This window comes from Amblyomma mixtum, chromosome 5 (assembly GCF_055824585.1).
Source record: "Amblyomma mixtum isolate Tamu chromosome 5, ASM5582458v1, whole genome shotgun sequence".
NCBI lineage: Eukaryota > Metazoa > Arthropoda > Arachnida > Ixodida > Ixodidae > Amblyomma > Amblyomma mixtum.
Genome location: NC_143016.1, coordinates 25,861,559 through 25,883,829, shown reverse-complemented (window position 1 = coordinate 25,883,829; position 22,271 = coordinate 25,861,559). Strand labels below are relative to the sequence as shown.

At 45.0% G+C, this 22,271-nt stretch overlaps 1 protein-coding gene across 2 annotated transcripts; it reads right to left on the bottom strand.

The window, feature by feature from the left end:
- Positions 1-10,368: 10,368 nt before the first annotated feature.
- LOC149341555 (programmed cell death protein 7-like) lies at positions 10,369-22,180 on the bottom strand. 2 transcript variants are annotated; one of them, XM_089543645.1, is made up of 10 exons: positions 21,930-22,180; positions 21,147-21,262; positions 20,173-20,652; positions 17,912-18,046; positions 17,235-17,324; positions 16,201-16,332; positions 15,169-15,307; positions 13,503-13,709; positions 11,274-11,352; positions 10,369-10,824 (listed from the first exon to the last, which is right to left on the bottom strand). In XM_089543645.1, the coding sequence occupies exons 3-10, from the start codon at positions 20,647-20,649 to the stop codon at positions 10,704-10,706; spliced, it is 1,380 nt and encodes a 459-aa protein (XP_089399771.1). In that variant the 5' UTR covers positions 20,650-20,652; positions 21,147-21,262; positions 21,930-22,180; the 3' UTR covers positions 10,369-10,703. The 2 variants fall into 2 exon arrangements, with proteins under 2 accessions (XP_089399771.1, XP_089399770.1); XM_089543644.1 differs by lacking the exon at positions 21,147-21,262.
- Between the last annotated feature and the right edge of the window lie 91 nt (positions 22,181-22,271).

Below are 22,271 nucleotides of genomic sequence, written 5' to 3'. Positions count from 1 at the left end.
CGCGAACTGTGCATATGTACCACTTCCCACGTTTACTCACAAAATGATGCGAAATGTCCGATTTTTTTAAAGCGTTTGACATGCATCAACGCACGAAGGTGGCATCGCGGTGCACGAGAGCGCGAGTGACTCCTTGTCGTATGCAGCTCCTTGCATTAAGTGCCTTGATCCCATAGCTTAAGCAACTTGAAATCAGATTCGAAAGCAGAAGTTTAAAGCCGAAACTCTGAGAGCGTTTTCTCAGTTTACTCGTGAACATGTTCACAATCGTCCGATATTAAAAGAAATGACCACAATCAGTATGCTAAAGATTACAAAACGTATTTAAAACATTGAATTACGCGTATGAGTGACATACAATTATTTTCTCTGCCGCAGTTTTCCGAATTCAAGTTCAAACTTCACCCATCCTTGACTTCGCGAGAAAAAACTGTGCTGGCCACATTAATGTGCTGTAAGATGGCGTCCAAGAAGGCGACTTACATGCGTGGACCATGGAGGAAAAAAAACTAAGGAGGGAGCGTCCGGCGACAACCTTGAAGCCTAGTCTAAACAAGTAAAGATATAGCAAAAAAAGAAAGTGTGTCCCCCCGTGATCGCACCACGTGATAGCGTGCGGTAAAGTCTAGCCCCGCTGAGCGCGCGCATGCGCCGATTAGCGCGGCAGACTAACTGTAGATCAACTTCCTTGCTGTAGACGCCCGCGCCGCGGGTCGCGCATACGCGCGCACTAAAACATACCAGAACCAAAACATAAAGGACTGCCTCGGAGAGCGAAAAACTGAGGGAGAAAACGACTTCAAAACAACTCGGCTTGCGAACGCTGGCCGCGTGACGTCACGCTCCCTCCTTAGTTTTTTTCTTCCTCCATGCGTGGACCGCTTTGCTGGCTCAGCTTTACCCCCCTGATCGTGGGAGTACAACACTTGCTCCTATTTGGCGGAGTAAAATAAACTCCCGCCTAGGAGTGGTGCCATAGAGGACAAGGCATTTACTCCCATTTAAGCGCATTTTGTTTTTTAACTAACAGTAGAGTCATGGAGAACATAAACCTGCTGCTATACGAGACTGCGGTGTTCTGCTTGTGGTCACCTGGTTACGATTTTGAACCATACCGCGCCACCGCATTTCGGTGGATGTGTAACGCGGACTGAAATTTTCGTGCACGCTTAAGAATCCGATATGGTCGAAATTAATACGCAGACCTCTGGAGGCGTACGTGTCTCCTATAGTCCACATTGCAGCTTAGGCGCCAAAAAGTTTAGCAGCCTCTAGTCATGGAACGAGGAAAAATACGGAAGTTACTTTTGGGGTAGAATAATTCTCGGTGAACACCCGAATCTCACCGTGAAGGAAGGGATGAAAAAAGGAGAGGGAGAAGGAACAGAGAAAGAAGCGACGTAGTGGAGTGCTCCATATAACTTCGTCTACCTAGAATGTATAAGGTGTAGATAGCACTCTGACACTTCTATCAAAACGAGCCGCCGAGATCACACACGAGGGTGTCCTCATGGACAATGGGCAAGACGCTTGGGAGAGTCCATCGGTTGTTGTCGAGTCGCGAACATGGAAGACGTGCGAGGCGCGAGGCCAAAGAAAGGAGTAAAAGTCTGGAGACGACACGGCCCGGCTGTCCCACGCATTTTAAAAAAGCATGGGGAAGGAAAAAGTGTGGGAGAAAGTAAGGCGATTGCTGGGTGCGAGGACGCCCGGTAGGTGCGTCTATATTATGCCAGTATACCTGCAACAGAGCAGACCAAGACGGAGAATGCCAGGTCGGCTCATAACGTATTATTAGGTCGCGCGTGCGAAAGTGTTTGCGTTAAGCGGATATATGATGTTTCTCGGCCTGTTAGAGCGGCGGGCGAATGTGACTGTTATGACGAAGGTCTTGAAGACTCTTACTGCAGCGTCCTGGGGACATGGCGGCTATAAGACTGGTTTTCAAGCGCGAAAGCAGGTCCCTTTTACTCCCTACGGTGCCTCGTTGCCTCAGGCCCATTTCAGATATACGTGAAGGGATGGGCTGCGATGTGAAGCGTAAGGTCATGTTTGATATGCCATGGTGATGTGTGGGCGGTGAACTCTCAGAAAACGTTTGGGCTGTCTGCACGCATGCTAATGAAGGCGGTAGAGTGGTGATGCAGAAGATTCGTTTCTGGCTTGTCTCTATGCGGCTCTACGTGGTGGTATACGTATGTAATGTCAGACTGTTTCTTCAGGCCATTTCTTACTGCGGTAAGCAGTGAATGCGACATCCGTGCGGTAGACGACTTTGGTAATGGAAGGGTGAAACACGGTTGGGGGGGGGGGGGGGGGGGTAGTTACTGTCTGTGGTGGTGTCCCTTTTCAAGATCAGACAGCAAGACACTGCGTGGGAAATATACGTCGATAGTATGTAGTTGCGCGTAGAAATGGGCAGTCGTTTCCAATCTGGGTCGACGACGCAATCTGTTGCCATGCGAAGCCTTGTGCGCCAGCATATTCCGAGAGCAGTTCCCAGTTTCGTCGGTTCTTCGTCAGCTGCCTTGGTACGTCTGACGCGCGCACGACAGCAGCCTTCGTGCAACCTCTTCCTGGATCATCCCGGAAGCTGTCATGCGCACGTCCAGACGTACCGAGGCAGCAATGCAGCAAAGCACTGCGCCCAGTCTCAAACATCTTTGAACTACGGTCGAATCTAGGAGAGCCACTCTTATTTCATTACTCGATCACTTCAGCTGCCGGCCTGCTTGTCTGGAAGAGAGGCACAGCGCTTGCAGTTACCTCAGAACGTCTCGATCGGCAGTTGACCAAGGGCACTACTAATGTCCTTTCAGTGTTCTCGGGCATATACCTTCTGACCCGCTTACACAAACCGGCACTAACGATCGAGAGAGTGTACACGAAGCTTCGCCGTCCGGTAGAGACGCTCAGCTTTTTCTCCGGCGCATACGATGTGAAAAGACAACCAAAATTGCGCTGCGCTTTACATCTCAAACTCTTACGGACCCGGGCCCAGGCCACGCTGACGAAATTTCTGATTTTGCGGAGCAAAGCGAGTGCGGCATGAGCAGGGCTATTTTCATAACAGATGCCAAGACACCATTACGTTTTCCTTGCCGCCTCCGCGGTACGACTTCGTAGTAGGCAATGTCGACTCCGGTATGCGGCGCGCCCAAAAATGCAGACTTGGTGTATAGTACTAACTATACACCAATTAAGTCTCGAATTTCGAACTAGTTCTAGCAAATAGTATTTGCTCACAGGCAATCTCTTAAATTTTGCTTTGGCCTGGGGCTTCTTCAAAGGGACGCTCAGAACAACTCCACCTAATTAATGCTTTCAGGTAAAAATTGATTCTCGGGGTATTTCTGGGTATGCTGACGTTTGCCCGGCAGCAAACAACGCATTAACTGGCTAGAAAAACTGGATTTAAAAATATTTTCGCCAGTCGATTCAAACTCGTGACGTCGTTACCTAAAAGGACGGGGGACGAATTCGTGTACAAAAACCGGTGTTAACGCACGCATTTTATTTGGCAAGTTGGCTGGTGATGGTGATACCTGTTTGATTTTTGTGCTGTTGCTATCCTGTATAAGCACCTTTTACGGCGAGAGTGGCCTCTTTGTGATTACAGAACATAGTACCCTACCGATATAGGACAACTTCCATTCGTCCTCAGTGCCATTTTAAGTGCGTGGAAGCATAGTGGAAACACGCATTCTACAGTTAAGAAATGAAAGACAGTGGGCTTTTCTTCCAATTTTTCCCTCTCATCAAGGCCCTTACAATCAGCCGCGTTCAATATAGCCTTCCCCGCCTCCACCTCACCAAAACCCAGGGTGTCGAACCGGCATTTTTTCGGGTTCGGTTCCGGTTCGGGTTCACGCCTTTCGGGTTCAGTTCCGGGTTCGGCTCCAGAGGGCCATTCCGTTCCGGTTCGAACCGGTTCGGACCGTCCCGAACCGGTTCAAACGGGTTCAAACGGGTTCAGGACAAAAAAAAATAGAACGCAGATGAGTTTCAGTCAATTTGCTATGCGTTTTCTTTTTTCTGGCACATAGGTATAAAAAAAATGCAAAGATTTGTTTAAGAGAACATAAAACTGTGCCAGTTTGTAAGGGTTCATGCTTAAGAAGCGCAGTAAACAGGACAAAAGGAAGACTGGAGACGACACAGACGCTGACTAACAACAGGTTATTACATTTTCGGAAAAGTATATGAAGGCGCAGGACACAGTGAACAATCCAAAAAACAGAACAACAAAGATTAAAAATAAAACAAATATACTGCGCATGCACATCAATGTCGAGTCATGACATCTGTTTCAACGAAATTCGAAGACTATCTTCCATAGTAGACAGCACTCCCCTATCTTCTGGACCTCACACAGTTGCCAAGAAAGTCAGACTCCTTATCTACGAAGTTGATGGATGGTGAACAAGCACGCTCATCTGCTTCCTTCCTGATCATAAAGGCCTCCACCATCTCGCTACCAATTCGATCAGGGTGAGTAAGCAGGAGACTTGTCTTTCTAAGTGGGGAAGCAATGAGCATTTGTTCGAGCATCACAGATGGGGGGAAAAAGTAGCGGTGTCGTACAACTTGGTTTTGCATTGCAGCGAGTGCAACAATTGATTCCCCCAGTAGATAAGACAAGTGTCCTGTTTAATAACCCTGTTTGCATATGTAGGGAGTTGGTCGAGGCCTATGTGATCCGGAAGGAAGGAGATGAGTGTGTTGCTTCACCATCTATCAGTTTGGTAGATAAGGAGTCAGGCTTTTTTGGCAATTGGGTGAGGTCCAGGGGATAGGGGAGTGCCGTCTACTATGGAAGATAGTCTTCGAATTTCACCCCCGCGGTGGCTCAGTGGTTACGGCGTTCGGCTGCGGACCCGAAAGACGCGAGTTCGATCCCGGCCGCAGCGGTCGAATTTCGATGAAGGCGAAATTCTAGAGGCTTGTGTACTGTGCGATGTCAGTGCACCTCAAAGAACCCCAGGTGGTCGAAATTTCCGCAGCCCTTCACTACGGTGTTTCGCATAGCCAGAGTCGCTTTGGGACGTTAAAATCCAATAAACCAAACCAAAGAAATTGGCAACCTGTTTGTTTGCGACCTTGAGCTGCAACATTCTTGCAAGTGCAGCATTGTGCGAGGAAGAAGATATACTTGCACTACACCGAATGTTTGCGACTTTTCTTGGGGCGCTATGAAAGGCAACGTTTGCGTCAACAGAATTTTTTGCGCCCTTGATTGAGTGATAAAGAGTGGTTAATCTGGCATGCACCATTTGTCCACCAAATTGTTTCAGGCATTTATTTTGAAAACTACAAACAACTCCCTTCTGGCAGCTATGCTTAATAGGCGACTAAGTTCTTGCCTGTCTTTTCTGGACGTGCTGGCGAGAAAACTTTGTGTTGATTCATTCGGTTTTCTCACTCTTCGCTTTCACTTACCTGTACGGCCTCTCCACAAGGCAGATGACAAATGTTGCGATCGGCCATTACTTCCTCTACTCATACATCTGCAGCCCTGCCTGGACTTTCTTGATACCAGTGTATTAAAGCGAATTCCGCGGATGTGCAGCTAGACGAGCCCACTTTAACGGCCGCAGATATAACGAACCCTCGTTTATTACGAGCGGATGCGGTGCTACCGTCAAAATATGCATTTCCATTATTCATATATGCATAATGGAAATTTGTCGGAGATGCAACGAACAAGTCTGGCCGCACCACGCGGCTATAGCGAACGAGGAGGCGCGGTAAACTACCCACGAAGTTGAAGAGGTCGTGCTTCCACTAAGCACGCAGATGAAAAAGTGTCTCTCAACCGGAAAGAACATGTCGACCCAGAAGTGCAATTAAAAGGCGGCACTGCCCTGCGCAGCGCTAACCGCAAACTCCAGCGTCTGGTAACAATGTAAACGATAAATTAAACACGGTAACGATATGCTATAACTCTCTATTGAAATAGTAAGTAACCGCCGGCCAAACCCGCGTCGATGGCCTACGAGGGCAATCATTGCCTACGCGTTCGCAGGCTCGGCAAAGCATCCCGTATGGAAGAAGCGCGGTGTGCGTGAGACGGGGGCATCGTCGAAAGCGAAGCTACTGACCATGGTCGCGGATAAACTAAAAACGTTGAAATCCTGGCTTGTTGGTTCATACTTCGAAGCAATAGCGCAAACAGGACAAGGGACCAAGGACGAGTAGACACACAGCGCTGTGTGTGTCTACTCGTCCTTGGTCCCTTGTCCTAATCGCGCTATTGCTCCGAAGGATCAACTAAAAGCAGCGATTGATAATTCTGAAATCCTTGCTGGCCATGGCGGTCAAGTGGTATGCATAGCCTGCCCAGTTGTCTCCATCTTTTGCGCCGCTACCATGTGCAGGCATTGTCACACAGCGGACAGTGCATCGGATGCATTCTGCGCCACAAGCGCTGCGCTAGTTCGTCGCTGCATCATCCCATGCAGGAACGACAGAAGAAGCTCGCAAACACGCGTGACCAGACTCATGCAGATTTCTGGCAGCGCTACGTTGATCCATAGCCATGCAGATGTTTTCTCGTATAACTACGTTCCTGCCGACCACACAATCGCAGAAGTGCATGCTCTGACAGAGACGTTGAACACCATGGGCGAGTTCTCCCTACTGCCAGGAATCTCATTTATGGGGCCGACCTGCCACCAACTGCCATGCACATCTCATTCATGATTAGTTATACCCTGTCCCTAAATTTGATAGCTGGCAGCAAGGTCTCGACGAGGATTAAATGACCGCCCTAGATAGCTTGGAAAGAGCCGCGACAGGCTCTGCTTTGCACAAGCAGGCACGAATAACGCAGTTTTAGAAGAAATAGACGCCATTTTTAGTGGCCTTAGTGTTTATGGCTGTTGTACGAAGAATCCACTTGCTACGAACATCAGATATAACGAACGGAAGCCGCGTCACCGTCAGGCTCGTTATAAATGGGCTCAACTGTAGTTTCGATCTGCCACAAAGGGTCAGAAAGGTTCCAAATATTCCATGCAACAACCATAAAAAGAAGCCTACAAGATAGCCGAATAGCCTAAAGCATCTGTAAAGAGAGTTTTCTGTTGCGCCGCCATTGGTACGAATCCCACTCGGAGTCAGAGGATATAGAGTATACAAACCCTGTTAGTTGTTCTTTTTACTGCGTTAGCACTATAGCCTGCTTTCCCAAAAATAACCGCGTTGTGTGTGTGTGTGTGTGTGCGTGTGTGTGTGCGTGCGTGTGTGTGTGTGTGTGTGTGTGTGTGTGTGTTTGTGTGTGCAGCCTCCATCCTTGATGCGCACTCCGGTGGGCGCACATTCGGGCATTCACTGGTAAAAATGCACCTTCAAAAACTTTCACTCATCTTTCTACCCCCATCACCCACCTGTACCCGATATAGCCGAGGCAGATTGTTGTGAAGGCTCAACGTATTCAGTCGCCCAAGCGTTGTACGAAAAAAACGCCAACAGTCATAAGCCAATCGTGTCAGACACTACGAATGGGAAGTATGACAGCGAGAAGTAGATATAAGTCGCCAGACAGAGAATTTAAGATCGAGCAGTGAGAGAACAGCGGATGGGGCCGCGCGCGGGCGACTGGCAGCAATTTTTTCTTAGAAGCAGAACGATTTCAGCGAATAGGGATAACGAAATCACTTCATCGCAGTTACATTTAATCGCAGTAGTATATTTCTGGGCGTAATCACTATCGCATGCCAGCGAGCGCATATATTTCCGCATTGCCCTTTTGAGTATTCGGTATTTAATTTTTTTCTTATTAGTACATCTCCACCGTTGCCAAGAACCCGCCTTTCGTTGCTTATTTCCGTCGCGCACAAACAAGAATATACGGATTCTAAAAACAAAACAAGCTGCACCAATTTATACATCCTTCTTTTGGTAATAATAGTAGGAATATCTCGGGTTTAATGTGTCGAGTAGACATTGTGGCTATAGGATGGACCGTGTAGTGGAGGGCTCCATATTATCGAGGACCAGCTGGGGATTTTCGGCGTGCGAGGAAGCACGCTGGTCTTTGTATTTTTGGAATCAGCAGCCGAGCTCCACAGCCATTCAGCCTTTTTTTTTCTTTGTTGAGCTACATCGTGAGGGGTTTTATTTAGAACCTGCTGTTTGAGATAATGAGCGCCTACAAAAGTAAATGTTGCACTACCCACTGCGGTGGCTCAGTGGTTAGGGCGCTCGGTTACTTATTCGGTGTACGCCTACTGCGCCTGTTTCTGATTTTTCCTTCACTCCCACCTTCCTCCCTTCCTTACGGCGCGGTTCAGGTGTCCATCAAGAAATGAGACAGTTACTGCGCCATTTCCTTTTCTCAAAAACCACCGTCACAACGTTGTTGGATCCTCGCGCTAATATTTCATCTATTTGTGGGAAATGACCCAAAGAAAAGGAAGGCATTCTTAATCGGTGCTTAAATGACTGTAGACACCCAGTTTTATTGCGTGTTTTCTTCTTTCAAATTACGCCACAGATATTAGAATACATGGACCACCGTGTGGTATTCGCCTACTGCCACTAAATAATTTAGAAAACAATTTTTTCTCCCATGCTGTTCCACTTTCATCAACCAAATGATGGTTGTTACATGATTTCAACTTTAGGTCCAGTGAGGCACGAGAAAACTAATAGAAACGCTGATACGTTGTTTTGACTCACTATAGCACTTAAATCAGCCAGCTTCAAGACCTATAGTTACAACGAACAACGTATCAGCAGTTGTATTGCCGTTTTATTGCACCTCACGCGACTTAATTTCCTCTACACGTCACAGCCATCGTTATGTTGGTGAAACCGAAACAGGGTCATGAAGAAATTGAAATATAAATTATTTATTGCGTGTTGGTGAAATACCACGCCATGCTCCGTGTACACCAACGTCTAACACATCGTTTGAAAGAAGAAAGCACGCAAGCAAAAAATTTGGTTTCTTTAGTACTTTACTGAGTTAGAGCAGTCCTAACATTTTGATTAAAGATTTACGCAAATATGTAAAAGGGGAGGAGTAATAACTCAAGATTTCACATAAACCTGACGCACAAAGAATTGGCGGTAGTACATTGCAGAAGCGTCAATTAGACTTTTTCCCAGGCACCAGACTTCCTGTAAGTTTGCTGTCGCATATACTGGGTACCATTTTCGCACTTCCCAGCGCAGACAGCTACGGGAGGGTAAATCTACGCGCTAGATCATCTCATTTTGTCCGAAAACAAGAAGTATGCCGAGATGAAAAAAAGTGGCGCTGAACCGGGTCCCGAACCGGTTCGGAACGGTTCCTTTGAATCGTTCCGGTTCGGGTTCAGTTCCAAGATGGCGAAAAATTTATGGGTTCGGTTCGGTTCCGGTTCCGGGCGAAAATTCGGGTTCGGTTCCGGGTTAGGGTTCGGGTTCGGTTCCGGTTCGACACCCTGCCAAAACCAACCAGCACAAGGCTGAAGTCCTCATCCGCACTGTTTTCAAAACCGCTCTTGGACTCCCCATGTGCACGTCAACACCTCAACTGGAGACTTTGGGCATCCACAGCACCTTCGATGAAATACGAGATGCGGTCCTCTCCTGCAAACACACGCACTTACTCACTACATCCGCAGGATGGGCTCTCCTCCGCAAGTTAGCACCTGCAAAATAACGAACTGAAGCAGTTAGCAAGGCGAATCCAGTATTAAAATGAGCTGCTTCTCCAAACTTTACCAAGCATGTACGTGATCACATCCCAAAATCTTTTCAATCTTGCCCCTGTCTTGTTCAAAATCCAGCACAGCCAACACTGTGCAACACTGAACTGCTCTTACTTGAGCCAGCTGTTTCAATGAATTCTTTCATGTGGCTGCCGTTGTGCTGCACATGCTGCTTTAGAAAGCCGAACCCCACCACAGCAGGAAACTGTGACACAGTGCAGAAGTAGCATGCCTAATGGACACAGCAGTTCCCACATGCAGGACTCATGTGCCCTGACTAGCAAAACAAACCAGTTCCCTGTTAAATGGCTCTGGCACTGACACTAATTAGCACTGGAAACTGGATGTTCAACGCTTAATTTCATGCTCTGCATCACATTCTCCTTAACACCATAGACAAAATTTACGTCCAATTTAAAATGAATCTTTTCCTTTTTGTCCAGTCTCAAGTTGCAAAGCAATACCATGTGAGAACTGAAATATGAAAGGGGAACAAGGATTTTTTGTTGCATTCAGTATTATTGATAAAATGAGAACTTCTTGGAGTGAACACATGCGACAGATTTTTCAAAAACCTATCGCACATTGGAACTAGAAAATGTCTGCATAGCTTGTTTTCTCAGCAAGCTAGTATCACCTTTCAACAATGAAAAAGTCAATAAAAAAGTACAGAGAGAATAATTTATTTCGCAGCTTTTACAGGTGATGTAGGCAGGCTAATCCATGTCACAAATAAAAACAGACATGTCGACTGCAGTCATGCAGTCTAACAGAAAACATAAAACATGTTCCAGGTACGATGTGGGTTGCCTTTAAGCTAAAATTTAAAGGACCTTTCCACTTTTACCCATAAGAATTGTGCACAAAGCTTTTAGGCAAAAGCACAAACATGCTTTGAATGCCACTTTAAATTCCTTGACTGCCGTAACAGTACAACTATATATACACTTGGTAATGACCATCCCTGATCAAACGAGTTTTCTTCAAACCACCAGCTTCCGCCTAGGACACGCAGAACATAGCCCACGAGTGAGAAGAAGGCTCTGGGGGCACTACCCACTGCACAGGCACTGAGGAGCCATCAGGATGATCTGGGGGCACACGAAACTGGTCCCATGTATTTCTAGAATAAAACAGGAAAAAAAAAACAAGAACACAGCCACGCATCAGTTGATATTTGCTACAGCCTAAACTAAGCCACGTAGACAAGTCAACCCTCTGATTTCAGACCACTCAATAGAGGTACAACCTCCTGAAACAACGGAGCGCGAAAATGATACATTTCTTTAATTTCAAACTGAGACTGACGACCTCAGATCCATGGCACAAATAAATGTACTACACTAGACTACACACACGTGCACGCACACACGGCTTCACTGAAAAAGGACAGCTTAGTCTTGTGTTCCCCCTTTTCTTGTTTTCGAGCTCAGAGCTGGTCCGTGTAGTTCAGGGAGGGGAAAATGTACAAAAACTATCATGCAATGATGAAATCAAGAAAAATAGAACAAAATTTGTGCACGAAAAGTCAGCATAACTGAGCCCTAGCTCATGAGAAAAAATGACACTCACCTCACCCATCTCAGAGACTCCAGGTTCTCGCTTGAAGATGTGTACAGTTTATTGAATGGGAGTACAGCAGGGTCAACTTCTGTGCAAGCAAACAAAGCAATACCATACAGGCGTGCATTAGTGTTGCCATCTGACATCAAAATGGACAGAAAAACCATCTTCTGATAATATTATGAAACTCTTAACATGAAGTGATATGCACGTAATAAAACTTCCTGCTGAACTTTTCTTCATGCAAGACAACGAATCTCATTCACTGTATCTTCGCCCTTCTCTGAATTTGTAGCACAGATACTCGGATAACAAAAAAATCTTATAATACAGAAGGGAATTCCCTGTTTTGTTACACGCAGAAGTGCCCCACTTATTGCACAGTCTGCTCAAAAAGAATGTTCACTTAATGATGCTTGCAGAGATTAGTTTCCTTTTCTATTTCTGCATACTGGAAACAAGCACAGGATCTCTCAGCACTCAAACAAGTACCGCTGGCATAAGTCTCACCACATCCCTTTTTTTGTAAAACTTTTCCTGCTGGCACTTTCATTGTGCACATGATGAAATTATGAATATGCATGCGTTCCAAGTAGCAAAAAAAAGGCAAGCAAAGGTTCATTATATGAGAAAAGAAGCACAGGTTGTAAAAATTAAATCAATGGAGTAAAGATGGAAATTTACATAGCACAAGCAGGAAAGCCTCCACACACTTATCTTATTATTAGAGAATTTAAGACTTGCGGAAAGTGAGCACCTCAGAGCCTCAGTCCTCATGACCATCGTTGCTCATGGAAATAGACTCTGTTCTCACCTCGTGTGGCTCCCGTTGGGCGGCATGCAATGTGGAGCACTGGCATAGAATTCGTTTTCGGCACGGTTCTCGGCATGCCGCAAAACCGTTTCACACATTTTAGCATTGATGATGTGAGCTATGCAGTCATGACAACAGCATAACTCTGGCTCATTCACTAGCTAATATCATCGTTTGCAAGCTGAACACGGAAAATGGCAAATCTCAAGAATTTCCAAGCCAGTTTTTCTCAACAGAGTGACTGTTTTCAAGATTGCAGATCTTTCAGACTGCTGGATTATTCGAACATTTTGCGGGTCCTGCCGAGTCAGAAAAATCGGTCAGTGACTGCATGTTCCAGAAAATGGTAAATATGAAAGCACAGGTGTTAAATTGCACTGTCATTGCAAGGCAGAAACATGGGAAGCAAAAAGTATAATCATCTCAGAGCCCCACAACACTTCCCTCAATCCCACTCACTCCCCGGGCTGCGGGTAATGATATCAACGTGTTTGCCGCCTGCTGCCTCCAACCTTGCGTGCATCTCGCGGGCTTTTGTTTCTAGGCTGTCTTGATGGGAATGCAGAGCAAGCTGTTAACTTGAGTGATAGCAATGATGAAGAGATATTGCCAAGTCTATCTGACTGAATACAAGAGGCCGCCTTCCACGGCAGCGAAAAGTGGGCTGGTTTTGCCAAAGATGCTCGCTCGAAGGGCCAAAAAATTAAACTTTCAGACTCCACAGTGATGCTAGTGTATATTTCAGTCCGAAAAATTGAACTCCAGAACTCCACAGAGTCCACAAAAATGGCTGTGAATATGTACATGTTCCTATGATATGCGTGACGGTTCCTATGCATTATTGAAGTCTGAAAAATCTGTCCGCTACTGTATACAAAAGTGAAAAATCCCAGCAAGTTTCTAATCGTGATGCCAAACAAAAAATTGGTGGTGGCTTAGCTTGGTTAAGCCTGGTAATTGCGAAGCAATACGTGGGTTCTGCTATTGTACCGCTTGTGGTGATACTTTGGTTAAGCTTATGCTAGTATCGGGAGTTAGGCCGCCGCTCTGTGTCTACCGCCTTGCACTGCGACGGCTCGAGCCGGGCCCCCGTTTTTACACAGATGGTGTGACGTCACTCCGAATGCGGAGCCCCTGGTGAGAGGAGCGCGAGTTAGGCCGCCGCTCCGTGCCTACCGCCTCGCATCGCGACAGCATGAGATGGGGCCCCGTTTTTACACAGATGGTGTGACGTCACACCAGACGTGATGCTAAAGGTCAACCGTGCCTACCACAGCCTCGCGTTTTGATGGGCTGAGGTGGTAGCTAAAGTAGTATTGCTTCGCAACAATAAATCCTAAACCCATACCCAGATATGCACCAGCACTACACGATGCTCCGTGCCCAAGTAGTAATGAACAAAACAAATAAGAAAGGAGACATACCAGTGCTTCCAAACAAACTCCTGAGAACTGCTTCCTGCTTCTTCGCAAGCTTGGTGCTCTCATACTGTTCCTTGTGTTCTGTTTCGAGCATAACCTTGAGTGCAGTCTCTTCCTTCAGGTAATCTGAAAGCTGGTCTTCAAGGAGGTGCTGTACAGACACAATGCCATCTTCAAAGTTGCTGTCTGCTTCTGGAGCAACATACAGGCCTGCCAAAAAGGAAGGACTAAAATGAAGCAATGCCTGAGATATGGCGCGTGCAAGCAAAGAGCAATGCAATGTAAAAAGTTGCATGAAATGCAATGCAAAAATGTAAATGCTACACAAATACCAGCAATAAAGTAGTACTGGAAACCTGGCGAACTAGAAACATTTATAACTGCTTTATAGCCCAGAACATAGCATAAAGTCATAAAAGACCACCCAATGATCTCTGCACAGTACATTTGATGTAAACTTCTCAAGGCGGTAGCTGTCTCCAACAGCTATACCTAACCAAACACATATGCAAAGCAATAGGAGTGAGCTTAAAATTGTGAATTGTAAGGTTTAATCCTGAAATGATACATGAGTTACGAGAGATACTGCAGCGGAGGGCTCCGGTTAAATTTTTTACTACCCAGGGTTTGTGCTGCAACACATAGCACACAGGAATTTTTATACTACGGCCGCAGCAGCCAGGATCGAAGCCGCTACCTTGGGATCAGCAATCAAATGCAAAAGCTACTCAGCAGCCATGGCGGGTTCAAGTGAGCTCAAAACTGAGATACACTATGAAAGCGCTGTTTCCATGGAAAGCACTGTAGACTTGATGTAAAGAATGAATCTATTGTTTTTGAGAGTATGAACTTCCATATTTTAAGGTCAAGCAGTTTCAGAAGGAGCAATTGTTTTTAGTTTTGGACTCAAAGATTTTAAAGACACAAGGAATAAAAAAGTGACATGAGAAGGCGTAGCCCTGACCGTCTCATACCCCCTTTCTGCAGCAGAAGCAACCTTTCTCGAAACTGTGAATATATTCAAGCCACCTGTTCGCACAGCACCTCTCTGGCAAGTTGTAAGCTAATTTTCTGCGCAGCAGTACCTGCTATATATATATATTTACCCTTTCAGTCTACTACAACAAACGTTAAGATGGCAAAAATGCATGTGCACTGTACAAGCCAAGGCTACATCTAAAAAATGCTGCACTTTGCAATGAAGGGCTCCGCATTAATTTCAACTTTCTAATATTTATATTCATGTGCGGTGACATCCGAGTACACAAGTGCTTTTTGCATATCGACCCCATCAACATAAGTGCAACCTCGTGCTCGGCAGTGCAACACCACAGCTATTCAGCCACAGCAGTGGGCAGCTTATACTACAGGAAGACAAGGGCTAGACGGCCTGGCACTAAACTAAAGCTTTGTAAAGTAATGCCAACCTTTAAATAATGCAGACCCTTGCTCGCTCCTCCCTCTTTCCTTCTCTCTCACGATGGGTGCAACCATCCTGCACTTCAATAGGTAGGCGTTGGACGCCATCTTTGACGCAGAAGCAACACTTGCAGGAGAGAGAGACGAAGGAGGGAGCGGAGATGTCGCTACTTTACGAAGTTTGAGGGACTTCACTCTAAACCCTTGCCCGTCAGTAGACCAAGGCTTATCTTGAGCTGCACGTGCACACCTTTCTGCTGGTACGATTCTTTGCGAGCAGCTCGAAGCTGTGTTAGGGCTTCCAGCTTCTCCAGGTGCTCCCTTGTGCGGTTGATCTTGAAGCGGATCTCACTGAGGATTGAGTCTGCCTCCTCTTTCATTTCTTCTTCCTGCGATGCACAGCAAGAGCAGGAAAGGTTGCAGATACTAAATGATACAGTGCAATTACCAAAATCAAATCAAAAACATTTTATTTCAGGGCATTTCCTGCGGAGGCAGCGACTAAAGGCTAATACAGCCTGACGAGGTCTCTGCCTCCATTTTGTTCGTACAGCGTAAAAAAAAAGGTGCACTTAACATAGAAATTTTGGTTTTCCATTCGACATTCAACAAAAATGACTTACAATATACCGGGAAAAGAAAACAAGCAATACTACACATATACTCAGTTGACAAAAAAAATCATATGCCCAGACAAAGTTCATAAGAATTTTAACACGTTACAGGTATTCTATGAGCACTGATGCAGGAGTACACACTGTGTATAAAAACAGTACATCAGAAAAAAAATGTTCATAACAAAAATAATATGCAGCAATCTACATAACACATGCGTTTGACATAAGAAAAGTTCTATATATATTTTTTAATTTAGCAGGGCTATCTATTCATTATACCTTCATGTTTACTTAGAATAGCGATTGCTTGGTAGATCAATGTCTGTTTACTGTAATTAGCTGTAACCTTTGGAACCCTTCTTAAGAACATGTAAAAATTACCGAACAAGTGAACTGTGAAACTGCATTTTTTTTTCTTCTTTCACGCATTTTCCTCAGAGTGCTTTTCCTTGACTACGTTCAGGTACAGTGTTGATAACCTCAAACATATAAAGAGAGTTTGCAAGTTCTTTATTTTTAAACGTAACTATGAGTGAAACTGCTGTCTATAAGCATTGCATAATATAAATTTATCTCGAGACCTACACCTCTGAAGGCTGTTTGACCGTATGTGCACAATGAACATCAGCTTGTTGCCACCACACACAACTGACAGTGCATCTAACCTGTCTTTCTTGATTTGCTTTGTCCACTATCCTTTGACGGCATGCATTGATATTTGCTTCAACTGCAGCCACACGCATCTTCTCTTCTTCGGCTTCTTGCATACGTCGTATACGTTGTCTCTTCAGCCGCTCCTAGATGAGAATGCAAGTGGAATGGTACTCTTGTAACATCAGCACAGCAGGCACTAATTGCCGGACATCATCTCGGTGCGTGGCCCGTGAATGTACTCAGTAAACGTACAGCCATTTATTGCATCCTTAGGCCATACAGTGGACATCCCATTACATCAAAAGATAAAATGCTGACAAAGCACTTGCTGGACACTTTACACAGGCTGATCAAGGTAAGTCAGTGGTGTTTTATTTGATAAACCAGCACTGTATGCTCAGAAGCATGCTGCAATGCGGAATTCCAGCTTAATCTCGACCATCTTGAGTCTTTAACGTGCACCAGCACCTTAGTATATGGCTGTTCCTCTGTTCACCTTTATCAACTTAGAATTAAGAAATGAATTTAACAACTGTGATCAACTATCATTATAATAGTTTTCTTTTATGCAAGCATAAAGAACAACAATGTTAGAGCATCTCATGTTCTTTAAGGTGCACCAAAATCGCAGTACACAGCTGTTCCTCTGTTCACCTTCATAAGAATTAAGAAATGAATTTTAACAACTGCAATCGGCTATCATTAACTATTTTAAGGTTTTCTTTTATGTCAGCATAAAGGGCACCAATGTAGGGTTCAGAGTCATGAGGTTGAACATGGGCTATGAGGGAAAGTATAGTGGGAGGGCTCTCGATTAACTTCAACCAACTGGGGTTCTTTGAAGTACACTGGCGTAGCACAGCACATGAGGTTTTCCATTTCATTTCCACTGAAATTTGGACATCTGGGCTCAACAGCTGAATGCCAAAGCCCCCACGATGAAAGAACAGCATTGCTCACAGTAAGCATTTTATGCACTTGTGCAAGACGGATGCAATAGCAGCCCTTTTCTTAAGGACTGACAGTGAAAGCTGTGAAATCCTACCCTTTTCTTACGCCGCCGCTCAACAGTGGTCATCAGTCGAGACAAAACATCCTCCTTTGAAAGTTCTTTGCAGCGCGACTGCATTTTTGCCTGGGCAAAAATTAGATCAGAAGGAATTGTCAGTAAGAAAGCACAAGAAATATAATGCCAAGCATGATAGTCACATGCATAATGAACAGGACATAAAAAATTTGTGCATTTACACCAATCTGAAGGATTTAACTCATTCGAATACCAACAGCTCTGCAAATAGGGTGCTGATGGCCAAATCACAGAAAAAGAGGCAGCAAGTGCTTTAAAAGGAACTTGATTTTGGTTGAATTGGTTCATGAGCCCAATGGCAAACAGGCGGCATGAACAGATGTCACAGGAAAGGAACACAGATGGCACCATCAGCATCTTGCTTTTTAAGAAACAGGAGAGCAAGCATGGTGCCACCAGTACAACAGAAAGTTTGCAATGCCTCTATAATCCAAACTCTATTTGTAACTAACCACACCGGAAAGCAAAAAGCCTGTCAATAAGCTAACAAAAATGGACAGAGAAATTGAATGGCCACAGGTGAATGACTGTGCTGTAAATACTGCCAGTAACATTGCAGCTGGTACCCCTTGGCAGTAGTTGCCCCTGTACCAAAGAAATGCAATGTGACATAAAGAATTCAGTGCACTACAAACCTGGTGCACTTCGACGTGCTGCATAAGAACTGACCACTGCTCATCACTTTCGCAATGAAGAAGGCTATTAGCCAATGTTTCGAGTTGCTTCAAAGTTTCCAGGGCCTCTAGTGCTTCTCTCAGTGTGGCCAGTGGCTGCAATAAGTCACAGAATCAAAACAAAAGTTTTTCTTAATTATCAATTCACAAATTAGAAACACAAACAAAGACAGCTAATTGAATAATACTGAAAATAAATTGGTGCAACGTGCAGTTTATGGTCCGCAAAGTATATGAGCACCATATACAATATAATCCTTCAATCTGTGAATATGCTCACTAGAAAGAAAAGAATGACAGCCTACGACTATACCAAATTACAAGGTACAATAAGAAACTAAAGAATCATTTGAAGTGATGGTAGAATTCACTGTCATAACTTTAACTAAGAGGTCTGTAACACAAATAAAGCATATAGTTCCTTTGTCTGCACAAAGCACAGTTGAACTTGGCAATGCCTCAACAGTAAGAAAGAGCCTTGAAACCACATTAATCACTATTTTAACAGCTCCAAAAAATTCCCTTTTCAGGCTGCTATGCTGGAACATAGTGCTAATATTCAGTAGTGGATGTTAAGTGCCACTGGCTGTTATAATGATGCCTGATTAGATGTTTAGTTTGCACTTGGTTCGTTTGTTGGCCGTGCAATCAAGCAGAGTCGCCACCTGCCGGAAGTCAAGGGACTACAACTAGCGTGGTTTAGTCCTTGTGTTATCTGCTAGCCAGATGTGTGCATGTGTGTTTGGCATCATGCATTCCACGTGACCGCAATCTGTTCTGCGGTTTCTATGTGCTAATATCAGCTCGTTGGCTCTTCTCCCAAAAGAAATATGAACTGGACTTCATGCCACCGTCTTTTGCAACAATAATGGAAGTAACTGTCTATTCTGAGCACATTTTGCTCGGATCCTCACATCCTCTGTTGGTTTTCAGCAACTCTGGTTGTTTGCCATGCACACGTTGATGGTAGCGTTAGGTGCCGTGTTAAAGCAAAGGACGAGGTCACTTTGGATAGAAATTGAAAGCAGCCATCGAGCAATTGCCTATCCCCCTCAGTTAATTATTCTTTGATATACTTAGGGTTCAGCAGGCACTTGTGTACACATTGGCTTGAAGATTGTCGTCAAGCGTAATTAGAACTGCCATATCACATCATATGCACAATCATGTTTTAAAATGATGCTTAAAGAATGCATATATTCAGTTTTTTTTGTCAGGCTTGACGGCTGTTGCATCTGTGACATACAGCAGAGGGCAAATTTCGTATGAGCTAATTGCAAAAGCATTTGGACACTCATCTGCCTGAGTGATTGCAAACGACATGCACTACTTTGAAATGCACATATGGAAGTACAATAACAACTGCTTATTTATCTTTTTCTGAAATTTTTTTTCATAATGAACAGATATTCAATATATGATTCAATCTTCGAAATAACTTTTTCTTTATATTCATATTTAAAACTTTCAATATACATACACCTCAAATTATAAGCAGGTATCTGGGAGCCATATTGTCTTCTCACTTGCCCCACTGGCAACGTATGTACAAATGGTTTCTCACTTTGACGGAACATGGGGCAGGCATGGCAGTGCTCTTTTGAGTGCTAGAACATCCAGAATGACTAAGCATCGAAGCAAAATGGAGCAGGCAAAGAGGGATCTGGAAGTGGTGCTTCACTTCATCTGCCACGTTGCGTACTGGTGCAGCCACAATGGATGCACTGATGCTCCAAAGAACGCAGCCACGCTTTCCCGTGTTGACCTCAGGTGTGAAACAACCGGCACATCCAAATGCCGGATTGGGAACATCATATTTGGCCTGGTAAGGCAACTATAGCATGCAAATTTCTGTCATGTTGTGGGTCAGGTGTGGTACTGACTGGCAATGGCCAATTTTTTCACCCAGTGAGTTAGATGGGCCATTGAAATGTAGTTTCCTTCAATCTTTATCCCTGCTTCCATTTTGAATTTTGCGAATGGAATTAACTCTTACTAGTGTGCACCAATTGGCATAATTTTCTAGTGGTGGCCTTGACGATACACGAGGAGCCCTCAGAGTGGCTAATCAATAATGAAAACATGTCAAAGAGCCAAATTAAGAAAGTGCATGGCATAAGTCTAAAACTACGCTAGCATATGTTATGCACATTCCAATGCACAAAATTTAAGATGACACATTCCAGTAAAAAAAAAAAAAATGAGAAAAAAATGGCTCTTACAGAAGAGCTTGATTTCGAGCATGGCACCGCCTTCTTGCTGGATTCATATGCCTGAACCTTGTTCTGCAGCCACTGCGGCAGATGTCCCAGCCGTAGATCACCCTCTGACTCTTCCTCTGCTGGTTTGTCAGACGCTTGCGTGGTTAAAGGCTGTGCTGAGGCACAGTTATTTGCCCATGGAGGTGGCGTGTTGACAGTGCCACTGTTTACAAGAAACTGAGGAGGCACACAAGGCTGCTGCACTTGCTGTAGGCCAAGCACATTAGGAGGTGGCTGAAAAGGCTGCGGTGCAGCAGGTGGCGCACTATACGGAGCAACATAGCCTGGCACTGGCATTGGCGGAGCGAAATGAGGCACGGGCACAGGTGGCCATGCTGGGTATCCCTGGTTAGGCACAGCAGAGCAAGCCGCACCTCCAAAGGCCTGGTTGTTTGGAGGCAGGGGTGGTGGTGGCTGATACGGATTCCAGAAAGACATTGCCTGCAGATAAGTGCACAGAATATATGAAACCGCTTCAAAGCATGCCCCTTCAGTAGAAAAATAACACTGCAGCCAGTGCACATGACTGTCGTTGGTGCAGAAGCCCCTAGTGATGGTGGGTCTCACCAAAATTAATCCTTAATGGTGCAGAAACATGGAGTCAACGAGAACAGAAAACTGGGCAAGTTGGAACCGATTTATCTTAAAGCAGTGTGAAACACAGGACATAGTGGAAGAACAGGGCTTGTATAGTTACTTTTCAGGGCACATGTGAAATGGCATGTTGCAGTGCGTTCATTTCTGTTCTCACAAGGAGTTTATCCACAGTGTGGAATCTAAGCCATCAAATGAAGCCCTTTCAACCATGTCAACCATTTACCAAATGCCAATAGCATTTCACCAATTAATAATAATTCTGGCAAAACTTTTAAGCTTTCGTTCTTTCCTTGACTCAATCACTGAAATGAGACAAGTGCGAGTACAAGTGGCAGTACAAGTGAACCATAAGGCAGATGAAGTAGTTTGTGGATGTAACAGCAGAAACGTTGACCGTCCTGGTCCTCAGCACAGGAGTGCAGCAGACAGCGCAGTCATCTACCCAAAGGGTGCACTAAAAAAAAAAAAATTCTGTGGCTGGCAGACGTCGCTCAGCACTCTGCATACAACTCTGATAAGGATGAGCTCACATGTAATGAAGACAAAAAATAGCGGCAATGACACTGGGCGGAGGCCAACAGGTGAGGCGACCATAAACAGAGAAAGTGGCGAGGGACGAAGCTGCACGCAGTAGCGTCATCGGTATAAAAATCGTTTGCCACAATCGTCTCAAAAGAAATGAAAGAATTGAGAACAAATGATAATGTTGCCACGCCTTAACAGACAGCATTCCGCCGCGGCATAAACAGTAAACAATCCACCACAGCATAAACTTGAATGAATACGAGTGCACATGCAAACCAATGAAACGGACTGCTATTACGAAAGTCGGGCGCCTTCCGAAGAACTGACCAGTGTAAAGTATGATTGAATACACTCCTGGCACTTGCGCACTCACGTTGGCTTGTCATTCATCCTCGTAATACACGCTTCCTCAGCGTATGTACACTGATCGCGCGTTTTTAGCTAACTTCCAGTATCACACTACTATTTTGAACATCACGTGCTGTCGACCCAATTATTTAACTAGCTTGGTGGTCGTTCGGTGGCGGTTGCTTCGAAATGTTTCTCAACCATTTGTCTTGTTTCAAGGAGTACTTTCACGAGTGATCTTGACCTACCGCAAAAGAAAGCAGTCGGTCTTCTTCACAATGTAGGATCCCAGCAGCACTCCTCTCGATGACACAGCGAAGCGGCACGGCTAGGAAAACACTACAGTCTACTCGTACGCAAACAAAGGAGCTTCACTTTCATCCCTGCAAGCACACTTTACCATTCAAGTCGCCAGCAAGACCAGCAGGTCAAAACATGCGAGGCAAACACGGCAAGGAAGCGAAAGCAGCGAAGGCACTTGGGCCATGTTTGGGCACAAGTTTGGTTTGGCGCTTGGCCATGGCTTGACTGTTCTTGGCTAGAGGGACTTTATTGCTTTGTGTTTAGCTAGCATGTTTCATAAAGCAAAA

Coding starts and splice junctions, on each gene's coding strand:
- LOC149341555 (XM_089543645.1), bottom strand. CDS start 20,649: ATGTCTTTCTGGAATCCGTATCAGCCACCACCACCCCTGCCTCCAAAC. Junction 18,047..20,172: donor GCTCGAAATCAAGCTCTTCT/GTAAGAGCCATT, acceptor GACTTATTGCAG/CCACTGGCCACACTGAGAGA. Junction 11,353..13,502: donor GAGTTTGTTTGGAAGCACTG/GTATGTCTCCTT, acceptor TTGCTTGCACAG/AAGTTGACCCTGCTGTACTC.